A 13,056-nucleotide genomic window follows, 5' to 3' on the forward strand; every position below is an offset into this window, starting at 1 on the left:
ATAGGAATTTCTAAGGACTCATCGGACTTGGACACAAGAGGAATCAAAGGAGTTTTACCTGGTGACTCAGGATCTGAAATTTCCCTCGGATTAGACTCATGGCATTGTTGTATAGTGGTGTCTTCTTTCCTTTGACGATTTTTCTTGAGTAGACATGAAACTCAATAACCTTTTCACTTGGTTTCGCACACATCTCTGTTTCTAAGTGGTCTTGTTCAGGCAAAGAAGAGAATTGTTCATAGTTTCCATTATCTAAATTTTATGAATCCAAGTTTTCAAGAGATGGATTATCTTTTTCAATGATTTGGTCCGGTGTGAAATGTGTGGGTGCAATGCATTGTGTGTCTCGGTCTTGTGCAGGTGCAGTGCATTGTGTGTCTCGATCTTGTGGACTAAGAACCGAGTCTGGGGTAGTGTGTTCTATGTGAAGAATATCTTCAAAGGAATGTCTAAGGTTGTCATCTTCACTCCTATTCTCCCCTTGAAGATGATCACTTTCAAAGAATGGTTTTGTTTCGAAAAAGGTTATGTCCATTGTAACAAAATATTTTTGAGAAATTGGGTCAAAGCACTTATTCCCTTTTGAGTTGGCGAGTAGCCAACGAAAACACATTTTCTGGCCCTTTGGTCAAGTTTTCCACGATTATGATTGTGAATGTGTACAAACGCAGTGCATCCAAATATTTTTAATGGAATATTGCTTATTAATCGTGACGTGGGAAAACATTTATTAAAAACATGAATTGGAGTTTGGAATTGTAAAACTTTTGAGGGCATTTGATTGACCAAGAAGGTGGCTGTAAGTATGGCTTCTCCCCACAAGTATTTAGGTACTCTAGTTGTAAAAAGTAGGGCTCTAGCAATTTTAAGGAGATGTTTATTCTTCCTTTTCGATACTCCATTTTGCTGGGGAGTATCGGTACATGAGCTTTAATGTATGATGCCATTTTCTGCAAAGTGTTTTTCTAGAATCTTGTTAAAGTATTCTTTTTCATTATCACTTTGAAAGATTTTAATTTGAGCCTTAAATTGAGCTTTTACCATATTATGAAAATCCTTGAAAGCTTGTTCGGCATCAGATTTTTCTTGTAACAGGTACACCCATGTTATCCTAGTGTGATCATCAATAAATGTGATAAATCATCTTTTTCCCGATTGTGTTGTTACCCGAGAAGCTCTCCAAACATCACTATGAATCATAGAGAAAGGTTCAGTAGGTTTATATGGCTGTGAAGGGAAGGATGCACGGTGGTGTTTTGCTAACTCACAAATTTCACATTGAAAAGAAGATGGATTTTTATTGATAAATAAACTAGGAAACAAATGCTTTAGATAATAGAAACTAGGATGTCCTAACCTTAAGTGCCATAGCATGACTTTTTTTTACTAGAACTAGAACTAGAATTGAAATAAGTGCCTTGGGCTTGTCTTGTCAAGGCCGATCCATTTTCAAAGAAATAGAGTCCTCCTTTCTGTTCGGCACTACCAATCGTCTTCCTCGAGTTCAATTCTTGGAATTCACAATGAGACGGAAAAAAGTGAGCTTGACAATTCATATCATGGATCAATTTACTGATTGATAAAATGTTACATGACCGTTTAGGGACATGCAAAACATCACGAAAGGTAATAGATGGTGAAATAACAATTAAACCTTTTCTAGCTATAGCTGAAAGAGATCCATCAGCTATTTTTACATTTTGATTCCCTGCACATGGAGTATATGAGACAAATAGGTTTGCAGATCCTATCATATGGCCAGTTGCCCCTGAATCTATGATCCATGGGTGACTGGAATTAGGACTGACACTTACTAGGGCAGCGGTGAGGTAGTTACCTTTCTGCGCTAAAGAACACGAGGGTGAGGGATTTACTGATAAATTGGAAGACTGAAAGAGTTTGTACCTTGTCTAATTGTTCCTTTATGATTGAGAGCTTTTCTGAGGAAGACTGTTGCCCTTGATCTTCATTGGAAGCCTGGAATGCGCGGTTGTCTCTCTTTTTCTTCCAGTTTGGAGGTTTTCCATGCAGTTTTCAACACGTCTCCCGTGTATGCCATGCTTTCTTGTAGTGATCACGCCAAGGTTTATCTGTTCGCCTTGAGTTCATTCTGTCTCCATCTACTTCCGGGCCTTTGGAAGTCAATGCTAAGTGTTGAATTCGGAAGTCAAAAGTTAGGGAAGTTAGTTTAGGAAAGTATTTTAGGAATAAAAGGAGAGATCGGTTGTGATCTTTTCTCATAATTTTGTTTCCTGTTTTTTAGGAGAGAATCAAGCTAGTTAGTTTTTCCCTTATTAGTCATTTGTGTATATATATGCTATTGTAGGGTTACAGAAGATTAATAATAGAAGTTCAGAAATTCTTCATGGTATCAGAGCCAGTTTTCTGAACCCTAATCCCTTCCGGCCATATCTCTCTCTGGTCATCTCTCATTCCGGCCATCTCTTATTCCGGCCACCTCTCTCTGGCCATCTCTTATTCCGGCCACCTCTTGCCAAGTTTTCTGGCCACCTCTTCGTTGTTCTCAGGCCAATTATCTCCGGTTTCTCTTATATATTTCCAGCATCCATATTCAGTCTTTCCTCTCATCTTTTCTGCAATATTTGAGACATGACAAAATACGGAATGGCATCATCACAATCATCCAGTGTCACGACCCCAGAATCAGGAGGAAGATCAGAGATTCCAAACCTTGGTGGCAGCGAATCTTCTCCTATTCTCATCACAGGACACAAATTAAATGGCCATAATTACTTACAGTGGTCACAATCTGTGTTGCTGTTCATCTGTGGCAAGGGAAAAGATGAATATCTCACAGGAGAAGCAGCCATGCCAGAGACTACTGATTCGGGTTTCAAGAAGTGGAAGATAGAAAATAGTATGATCATGTCATGGCTTATCAATTCCATGAACAATGACATAGGTGAAAATTTCTTGCTGTTTGGAACTGCAAAAGAAATATGGGATGCAGCCAAAGAAACTTACTCCAGTTCTGAAAATACTTCAGAACTATTTCAGGTAGAATCAGCCCTTCATGACTTCCGCCAAGGAGAGCAGTCCGTCACTCAGTATTACAGCACACTCATACGGTATTGGCAGCAACTTGACTTATTCGAGACTCACTCATGGAAATGTCCGGACGACGCAGCAACGTACAGGCAGGTTGTGGAACAAAAAAGGCTGTTCAAGTTTTTCCTAGGACTTAACAGGGAGTTGGATGATGTTCGGGGTCGAATCATGGGCACTAAACCACTGCCCAGTCTCAGGGAGGCCTTCTCCGAGGTTAGGCGTGAAGAAAGTAGAAAGAAAGTGATGATGGGATCTAAGGAACAACATGCCTCACCGTTAGATGCCTCTGCCCTTGCTGTTCGGTCATTCAACAGTAATGGCGGAGATCATCAGAAACGGGAAAGGCCTTGGTGTGATTACTGTAAGAAACTAGGCCATTACAAGGAGGCTTGCTGGAAGCTTCACGGCAAACCAGCAGATTGGAAACCAAAGCCACGGTTTGATAGAGACAGCAAAGCACATGTGGCCTCCAATTCTGATAGTGCTCCTGTTCCCGAGCCTAGCCCATTCAACAAAGAACAGATGAATGTACTGCAGAAACTGTTTAGTCAAGTCGGCAGTGGCAACATTACTGGGGCTGGTTTGGTTGCTCAAACTGATCCGCATACAGCCTTCACTGCTAACCATGGAGGAATGAGGCCATGGATAGTAGACACAGGCGCTTCTGATCACATGACAGGAGATGCTGCCCTTCTCCAAAATTACAAGCCAAGTAGTGGTCACTCGTCCGTCCATATAGCTGATGGTTCAAATTCAAAAATCGCTGGGACAGGTTCCATCAAACTTACTAAAGAGTTGTATCTCGACTCTGTCCTCCATGTTCCAAACTTGGATTGTAATCTTTTGTCCATTAGTAAATTGGCTTGTGACCTTCAATGTGTTACTAAATTTTATCCAAACTTGTGTATTTTTCAGGACTTGAAATCAGGGAAGATGATTGGCAGTGCTGAACTGTGCTCCGGGCTCTATCTCCTCTCATGTGACCGATCCTCAAACCAAGTCTCACAAGCAAGTTGTGTCCAGTCTCAGAGTCTTTTAGGGTCTTTTAATTCTGTGTCAAATTCCAATGTCAATAAAGATAGTGAAATTATATTGTTACACTATCGTCTTGGTCATCCTAGCTTTGTGTATCTTGCAAAACTGTTTCCCAAATTATTTATCAATAAAAATCCAGCATCTTTTCATTGTGAAATTTGTCAGATTGCAAAGCATACTCGAACAGTATATCCTCAAATCCCATACAAACCTTCAACTGTTTTTTCTTTGATCCATAGTGATGTGTGGGGACCCTCACGTATAAAAAATGTTTCTGGAACTCGATGGTTTGTGACCTTTGTTGATGATCATACACGGGTAACTTGGGTTTATCTTATGAAAGAAAAGTCAAAAGTTGGACAAATTTTTCAATCCTTCAATCTTATGGTTCAAAATCAATTCAATTCTAGAATTCAGGTACTCAAATCAGACAATGCTAGGGAATACTTTACTAGTAGTCTCAATACCTACCTTCAGAACCACGGGATTATCCACTTAAGTTCTTGTGTTGACACCCCACAACAAAACGGGGTGGCTGAACGCAAGAATAGACACCTCTTGGAGGTTGCCCGGTGTCTTATGTTTTCGTCTAATGTTCCTAACTATTTCTGGGGGGAAGCCATTCTCACAGCTACCTATTTGATTAACCGCATGCCATCCAGAGTCCTTACCTTTCAATCTCCACGTCAGCTTCTTCTGGAAAATTTTCCTCACACCCGTGCAGTTTCATCTGATTTACCACCCAAAGTATTTGGTTGCACAGCATTCGTTCATGTGTATCCTCAACACCGTAGCAAATTTGATCCTAGAGCCAATAAGTGCATCTTCCTAGGATACTCTCCAACCCAAAAAGGGTACAAATGTTATTCTCCAATAAGCAAAAGATTTTACACCACCATGGATGTTTCTTTCTTTGAACACGTGTTCTTCTATCCCAAATCTCGTGTTCAGGGGGAGAGCATGAATGAACATCAAATTTGGGAGTCTATTCTTGAGTCAGTACCCTCGTCTCACTCAGAGTCACCACGGCCTTCTCAAACCGTGCCCATTGACTCATCCACACCTGTGCCGTTATCAGTCCAGCCCACAAATGTGTCTTCTCCCGTGCCTGTTCAATCTGTAGCCCCACAACTTGCTAATGAGAATTTACAAGTCTACATTAGGAGGAAGAAAAGACAGGAGCTAGAGCACGGATCACAGCCAACATGTGGCCAATATATTGACTCAATTTCAAGTCCACCTGAAGAAAACATGGGTACGGATAGGGAGGGAGATGTGTCAACTCCCAGCATTGATGACTCTACCCTGCCGATTGCATTGAGGAAGGGTGTTAGGAGATGTACAGATCATCCAATTGGGAATTATGTCACGTATGAAGGGCTATCACCATCTTACAAAGCATTTGCTACTTCTCTTGATGGTACTCAGATTCCCAGCACAATACATGAGGCATTACAAAATTCTGAATGGAAGAAGGCAGTACAAGATGAGATTGATGCACTTGAGAAGAATGGGACATGGACTATCACGGATTTACCAGGTGGGAAAAGGCCCGTGGGGTGCAAGTGGATTTTCACTATAAAGTACAAGGCAGATGGATCAGTCGAGAGATTCAAGGCTCGGTTGGTAGCTAGAGGATTTACACAATCCTATGGAATAGACTATCAAGAGACTTTTGCTCCTGTTGCAAAACTTAACACTATCAGAATTCTTCTTTCATTGGCAGTCAACCAAGATTGGTGTTTGCAACAACTGGACATAAAAAATGCCTTCCTAAATGGTGACCTAGAAGAAGAGGTCTACATGGAAATTCCACCTGGCTTCGAAGGAAGTATGACAAAGAATCAGGTTTGCAAACTCCGAAAGTCCTTGTATGGCCTTAAACAATCTCCCCGAGCCTGGTTTGACAGATTCACAAAGGCAGTCTTGAAGCTTGGCTATGTACAGGGTCAGTCTGATCATACTCTGTTTGTCAAGAAATCTCATGCTGAGAAAATTGCCATATTGATAGTCTATGTCGATGATATTATTCTATCGGGGAATGATGTGAAGGAACTACAGGAGTTGAAGAAGTATTTGTCAGAAGAGTTTGAAGTTAAAGACCTTGGAAATCTGAAATATTTCCTTGGAATGGAAGTGGCTAGATCGAGTAAAGGTATTGTAGTTTCTCAAAGGAAATATATTTTGGACCTTCTTAAGGAGACCGGTATGCTTGGATGCAAACCAGTTGATACTCCTATGGACAGTCAAAAGAAACTTGGCACCGAGAAAGAAAGTGCTCCAGTAGACAGGGGGAGATATCAGCGTCTTGTTGGACGCTTGATCTATCTGTCACACACTCGGCCAGATATTGGTTTTGCAGTAAGTGTTGTAAGTCAATTCATGCACAGCCCTACAGAGGAACACATGGAAGCAGTCTACAGAGTTCTTAGATACTTAAAAATGACCCCAGGGAAAGGCCTATTCTTCATAAAGACAGAAAACCGTAACACTGAAGTGTATTCAGATGCAGATTGGGCAGGAAACCTCATTGATAGACGGTCAACGTCTGGGTATTGGTCCTTTGTCTGGGGCAATCTTGTTACCTGGAGGAGCAAGAAGCAATCAGTGGTAGCCAGAAGTAGTGCAGAAGCTGAGTACAGAGCACTAGCACAGGGAATTTGTGAAGGGATTTGGATAAAAAGGGTTCTAAGTGAACTGGGACAAATGAGTTCATTTCCTATTCTGATGATGTGTGATAATCAGGCAGCTATAAGCATAGCCAAGAATCCCGTGCATCATGACAGGACTAAGCACGTTGAGATTGACAGACATTTCATCACAGAGAAGGAGACTAGTGAGACAGTTAAATTGACCTACATCCCTCCCAAGCAACAAACGGCAGACATCCTCACCAAAGCTCTACCAAGACCTAACTTTGAAGACTTAATTTGCAAGCTGGGGTTATATGATATATATTCTCCAGCTTGAGGGGGAGTGTTGAATTCGGAAGTCAAAAGTTAGGGAAGTTAGTTTAGGAAAGTATTTTAGGAATAAAAGGAGAGATCGGTTGTGATCTTTTCTCATAATTTTGTTTCCTGTTTTTTAGGAGAGAATCAAGCTAGTTAGTTTTTCCCTTATTAGTCATTTGTGTATATATATGCTAGTGTAGGGTTACAGAAGATAAATAATAGAAGTTCAGAAATTCTTCACTAAGCTTTCAGTTTCAGGTATGATTTTTGACTTGTTCATCATGACGTTTCTTCGTGCCTTTTCTCTCCTTACTTCCGAGAAGACCTCTCGTATGTTTGGCAGTGGTTTTCGACTTAGAATTCTTCCTCGTACTCCATCTAATTCACGGTTAAGTCCTGCAAGAAACATGTACACTCGTTCATCTTCCTCTCTCTTCAAGTATCGCACACTGTCTTTAGAACTTTCCCATTCGTCCTCATAACATTGATCCAATTCCTACCAAAGTGTCACCTTTTTGCTATAGTATGTTGTCACCTCTTTATCTCCCTGCTTCAAGTTCCATAGCCGAGTCTTTAGTTTGAAGATTAGGGAGGGGTTTTCTAAATCTGAATATGTGTCACGGACGGCTTTCCATAACTCCTTGACAGTGGGAATAAATAAGAATGGTTTCCCTATTGCCGGCTTCATAGAATTGATAAGCCAGGCTGTAATCATGGAGTTTTCAGATCTCCATGCTTTGAGTTTGGAATCATCATCTGCTGGTTTCTTCACCTCACCAGTCAAGTGTCCTAGTTTCCCTTTTCCATCTATAACAAGTTAAACCGTTTGTGCCCATTTGAGGTAGGTCTTTCCATTCAACTTGTGAGTCGTTAGTTGTAGGGAATTTTGAACTGCTACAGCACTCTCGGTAACTTCTCCGGTCAATAAGAAGCCTTTAACTGCCCCGGCCATAGCTGTCTTAACCATTGGCATTTCTAGATCAGTCATGGCTCTGATACCATGTAAGTTTTGAAGGGAAAAACTCTTCTATTATTATTGATTTAATTGGCAAAAAATAAGTATAAATAGCCCTAGGAGTGTCACGGATAAAATCTTATCCACTCAATAACATCTATCCTAATAACATTCAAATTCAAACTTATCTAATCCTAGGATAATGAATCTGTTTGAAACAAATTTTTTTTATTTGACTTTAAGCATATCCTAGGTTCTCTTAGATACTTTCTGTTGCAGGTAATCTAGATTGGTCTCTTCATCGGCTAGATGTCAAGAATGTCTTTCTTAATGGAGACTTAGAAGAAGAAGTATACATGGAGGCTCCCCCAGGGTTTAGTGACAGCTTCAAGAAGAAGATTTGCATATTGAAGAAGTCCTTATATGGACTTAAACAATCTCCGAGGGCCTAGTTCGACAGATTTGAAAGATTTGTAAAGTCTTAAGGGTTCTTACAGGGGCAGTCAGATCACACTCTGTTCATAAAGATTTTTGCAGAAAGTAGAATTGTTGTCTTGATTGTGTATGTGGACAATATCATTCTCACTGGTGATGACACTGAGGAAATTGACAAATTGAAGAAAAATCTCTCAACCGAATTTGAGATTAAAGATCTAGGTTCTCTTAGATACTTTCTTGGAATGGAAATTGCTAGATCAAAAAAGGGCATAGTAATTTCTTAAAGGAAGTATATTCTAGATGCAAGCCTTTAGATACTCATATGGAGCCTAACTCAAAACTTGGAGAGATTAGGGAAGGAGTTCCGGTTGATACAGGCCGATATCAATGTCTAGTGGGAAAGTTGATCTATTTATCCTACACTCGACCACATATCTCTTTTGTCGTTAGCATGGTAAGCCAGTTTATGCATGCTCCCTATGAAGAACACTTGGAAGCTATTTACAGAATTTTGAGATACTTAAAAGGAACTCCTGGAAAAGGATTATTTTTCCAGAAAAGTGATCAACGAAGAATTGAAGTCTATACTGATGCAGATTGGGTAGGTTCCGTGATTGACAGAAGATTCACTTCTGGATATTGTACTTTTCTATGGGGAAATTTGGTAACATGGAGAAGCAACAAACAAAATGTGGTAGCTAGAAGTAGTGCAAAAGCAGAATACGGGGCAATGGCTCAAGGAATTTGTGAGATACTTTGGCTGAAGAAGGTGTTGGAAGACCTCCATGAACCTGTAGAACTACCCATGAAACTATTCTGCGATAATAAGGCGGCTATCAGTATTGCTAATAACTCAATTCAACATGATCGTACAAAGCATGTGGAAATTGACAGACACTTCATAAAGGAGAAACTTGAAGATGGAGTCATTTGTGTATTATTCTTACCAACCACTCAACAAATTGCATACGCCTTCACCAAAGGGTTACAGTGACAGTCATTTGATTCATGTGTAAGCAAGTTGGGCATGATCAATATCTATGCACCAACCTTAAGGGGGAGTGTCGGTAAATTAGGAAACTATGAGTTGTGGAATAGTTGTATGGTTGTATGACCGGATATTAGGAGATAGTGAATTTGGATATTAGGAGAGGATATTTGGCTTTGTATTGTTTCCTTATTTACAGATTTTGTTTCTTTGTTTTAGGGATTAGATTAGACCTCACCAAGTCTATATAATCCCTGTACAATTTCTCTGAAACTATGAAGGAATAAAAGAATTTTTCTATCTTCCATTGCTAACATGTTATCAGAGCGGGAGGTCTTGAGTTCAAATCCCTATAATTGCATTCTTTATCTCCTTTTAAATTGTCATCATGTGTTTCATGTGTTGGGTCTTTAATATATCTCAGGTTTAAATATTCACGTGTTGGGCTTTCTAATTAATTTATCCACACAATTGACCATTGTCCAGCCCACACGTGAGGAGGAGTGTTAAAGTATAAAACTATTGTTGGCCCACCTCTTAACAGCTTAAGCTTTTGGGATGGATTGGTAAACTAATAGTTTGTAAGGCTATACTTTCTCTTTCGTTTCTCCTCTTTTGGCTCTGAGGTGGTTTTTCATGGAGTTTCCAGTAAGTCTCTTTGGTATGTCACGGTTTTTTTTTTTTGCAATGGTCACACCAGGGTTTCTTCCTCTTTTCTCCATTTGAATTACTCCTTGACACCAAAGCCGAACTTTCGATCTCAGGGCTGTTTTTAGGTTCGAAAGTCTTCAGCATCACTTTGCGCCTGGTCTCCTTTCTCCTTTAGAGAAAACTTACCTGATGGAGGGCAGTGGTTTCCTTCCTAGAATCCAGCTTCGTATTTCATCTAATTCCTGATTAAGACCTGCAAGAAATACATAAACTCGATCATTCTCCTCTCATTTCTTATGGCGAACACTGTCAGTTGGACAATCCCATTCATCTTCATAGCAAAGATCCAATTCCTTCCAAAGTGGTACAATCTCATTGTAATAAGACGTAACGTCACGGTTTCCTTATTTGGACTTCCAAAGTTTGTTTTCAATTCGAAAATTTGGGATGAATTTTCCATGTCTGAATACATGTCACGAACTGTTTCCCATACATCTTTGGTTGTGGGCAGAAATAAATGCGGCTTTCCAATGGTTGGTTCCATGGAGTTGATGAGCCACGCAATCGTCAAGGAGTTCTCTGACCTCCATGCTTTTAGGTTTGGATCCCCTGCTGCTGGTTGCTTCACTTTGCCGGTTAAATAGCCAAGTTTTCCTTTGCCGTCAATGGCCAGATTAACGGATTGAGCCCACTCTAGGTAATTGCTGCCATTCAGTTTATGGATAGTCAATTGAAGGGAAAGGCTTGATGAGAGGTGCTCTACTTTGCTGGTTGATATTGTGGATTCTGATTAGGTCCTTTCAGTGGTAGAGGATGAATCTCCATCGGAGGAGGTATTCCTTCCAGTCATCGCCGTTTTGTAATTCATAGTGAGGTTTAGGTTTTGAGCCGTGGCTCTGATACCATATCAGTTTTGGAGAGAATAATCAATCTTTATTATTCTTATTCAACGTATCAAAGAGTAGACGAACATATATAGAGTAAAGAATCCCTCTGCTACCAATAAGATTTGAAAATTAAACTATAAGATAAGATAAGATAAACTAATCCTCCTAACAGATAAGATAAACTACAAGATTTGAAAATTAATTCAAATCTTTTATTAAAAGATAATACTCCTAATAGTTATCCCTAATAAATAGGAGATAAAAGATCTATCATAATCGACAAGTTTAATGAGTTTTCTTTTCTTCAATAGGTTACTGGGATTTACAGGGCTATGAGCGTCAGAATTGGACCAACACAGAGAACTGTAAAATCATTATTCAAGGCATGTTATCTATCCCTTTTCTCTACTAAATCTGGAGCTCTGTGATCAGCCCAAGGTCATGATGTAATTTGTTTTTCATTGTAGACATACATTGATTGTCTTCTTATAAAGAAGGCCGACAAGTCAAGAATGCTTGTGGAGGATCAACTGGAAGTTGATAATTCCATAGGTGGAAGCTCGGAGGATCTTCTTTTTGATGAGAAAAGGGTAAATCTCATGTCTATCTTCTGTTATGATACAATGGATTATTTGCAGTCCGCATAATATCTATATTTGAATTGAAGGTTGAAGAATTGAAAGAGCTGTCAAAACAGCCAGATATATACGACAGATTAACGAGGTCTTTGGCACCAAACATTTGGGAGCTGGATGACGTCAAAAGGGGCCTTCTTTGTCAGGTACGTTGATGATTCAACTCACTGCCATGGTTGTCTTGATGATTAAGCGTGGTCAGTTTGTCTTAAGTCAATCTAACTAATAACAATATTATAGAAGTGGGTCAACCAAATAGCCAAATTCAAAGAAAGTAGTCCAAGATCATGTAGGTAGAAGGCTTACTAGTCGTAAATGTTGACCCTTCTCAATGCAGCTATTTGGTGGAAATGCTTTGAGGTTGCCATCTGGTGCTAGCTTCCGAGGCGATATCAACATTCTTCTTGTTGGTGATCCTGGAACCAGTAAGTCGCAGCTTCTCCAGTACATACACAAGCTATCTCCTCGTGGCATATACACCAGTGGAAGAGGGAGTTCAGCTGTTGGTTTAACTGCTTATGTTGCCAAAGATCCTGAAACTGGGGAAACTGTATGATATTCTTTCTGGATGATTCTTTATTGGTTTTTTTTTTTCCTTTCCATTCAGTTATCCTTCAGAATCATATGACTTAAGACTGTAAAGTTATTTTGATGCAGGTTTTGGAGAGTGGAGCCTTAGTTTTGAGTGACAGAGGCATCTGCTGCATTGATGAATTTGATAAAATGTCAGACAATGCAAGGAGCATGTTACATGAGGTTGGGCATTCATACTCCATATGAATGTTACCATAAGTTTTTGTACATTTTCTTCCATACAATGGCTTTCTTACTAATCATACATGTTCCCCAGGTGATGGAACAACAAACAGTTTCGATAGCAAAGGCAGGAATCATTGCTTCTCTTAATGCTAGGACTTCGGTATTAGCTTGTGCGAATCCAAGTGGTTCGCGGTATAATCCTCGCTTGTCTGTGATTGACAACATTCATCTTCCTCCTACGTTGTTGTCGAGGTAAGCAGAAGTAGATATTGTTTTTCTGTTATGGAAACTGGGATGTTACCAAGATTGTAAAGTTTAAAAAAGTACTTCAGTTAAAAATCGTCTATTACTTCTATTTATTCATGACTTTTCCTATTTGATTTAAATACGTGTTGCGTTGTTGCTTTATAGTTTAAGTTAACAAAAGAACAATCACTAATCGTACTGTGGGTGAATGCTGAAGCTGATTTCTAAAATCTCATGCTTCATTTCAAAACCTTTATTGCAGACTAGGATTACATCATAAAGCCATTTAAAGCTTTCTACACGGATTAAAATCCTCATGTTATTTGATTATTTATTTCATCAGAACTATTTAGAAGAATGAGAAAAATAAGGTGGAAAATTGTTTGAATGATTAACTTAATTTCCTAAAAAGAAAAATGGCTGCATGATGAACACCAAGAGG

The 13,056-nt window shown here is 39.6% G+C and overlaps 1 protein-coding gene across 1 annotated transcript in view; it reads left to right on the forward strand.

Moving 5' to 3' along the window:
* The window catches only part of LOC21409547 (DNA replication licensing factor MCM4), a 30,431-nt gene that overhangs the window by 15,629 nt on the left and 1,746 nt on the right, over window positions 1–13,056 (forward strand). Inside the window, exons 6-11 of the mRNA XM_010097877.2 lie at window positions 11,286–11,357; window positions 11,442–11,564; window positions 11,642–11,755; window positions 11,947–12,159; window positions 12,267–12,365; window positions 12,460–12,620. Coding sequence (XP_010096179.2) covers window positions 11,286–11,357; window positions 11,442–11,564; window positions 11,642–11,755; window positions 11,947–12,159; window positions 12,267–12,365; window positions 12,460–12,620 — 782 coding nt within the window. The remainder of the gene's footprint in view (window positions 1–11,285; window positions 11,358–11,441; window positions 11,565–11,641; window positions 11,756–11,946; window positions 12,160–12,266; window positions 12,366–12,459; window positions 12,621–13,056) is intronic.

This window comes from Morus notabilis, unplaced genomic scaffold (assembly GCF_000414095.1).
Source record: "Morus notabilis unplaced genomic scaffold, ASM41409v2 Scaffold115, whole genome shotgun sequence".
NCBI classification, from domain to species: Eukaryota; Viridiplantae; Streptophyta; class Magnoliopsida; order Rosales; family Moraceae; genus Morus; species Morus notabilis.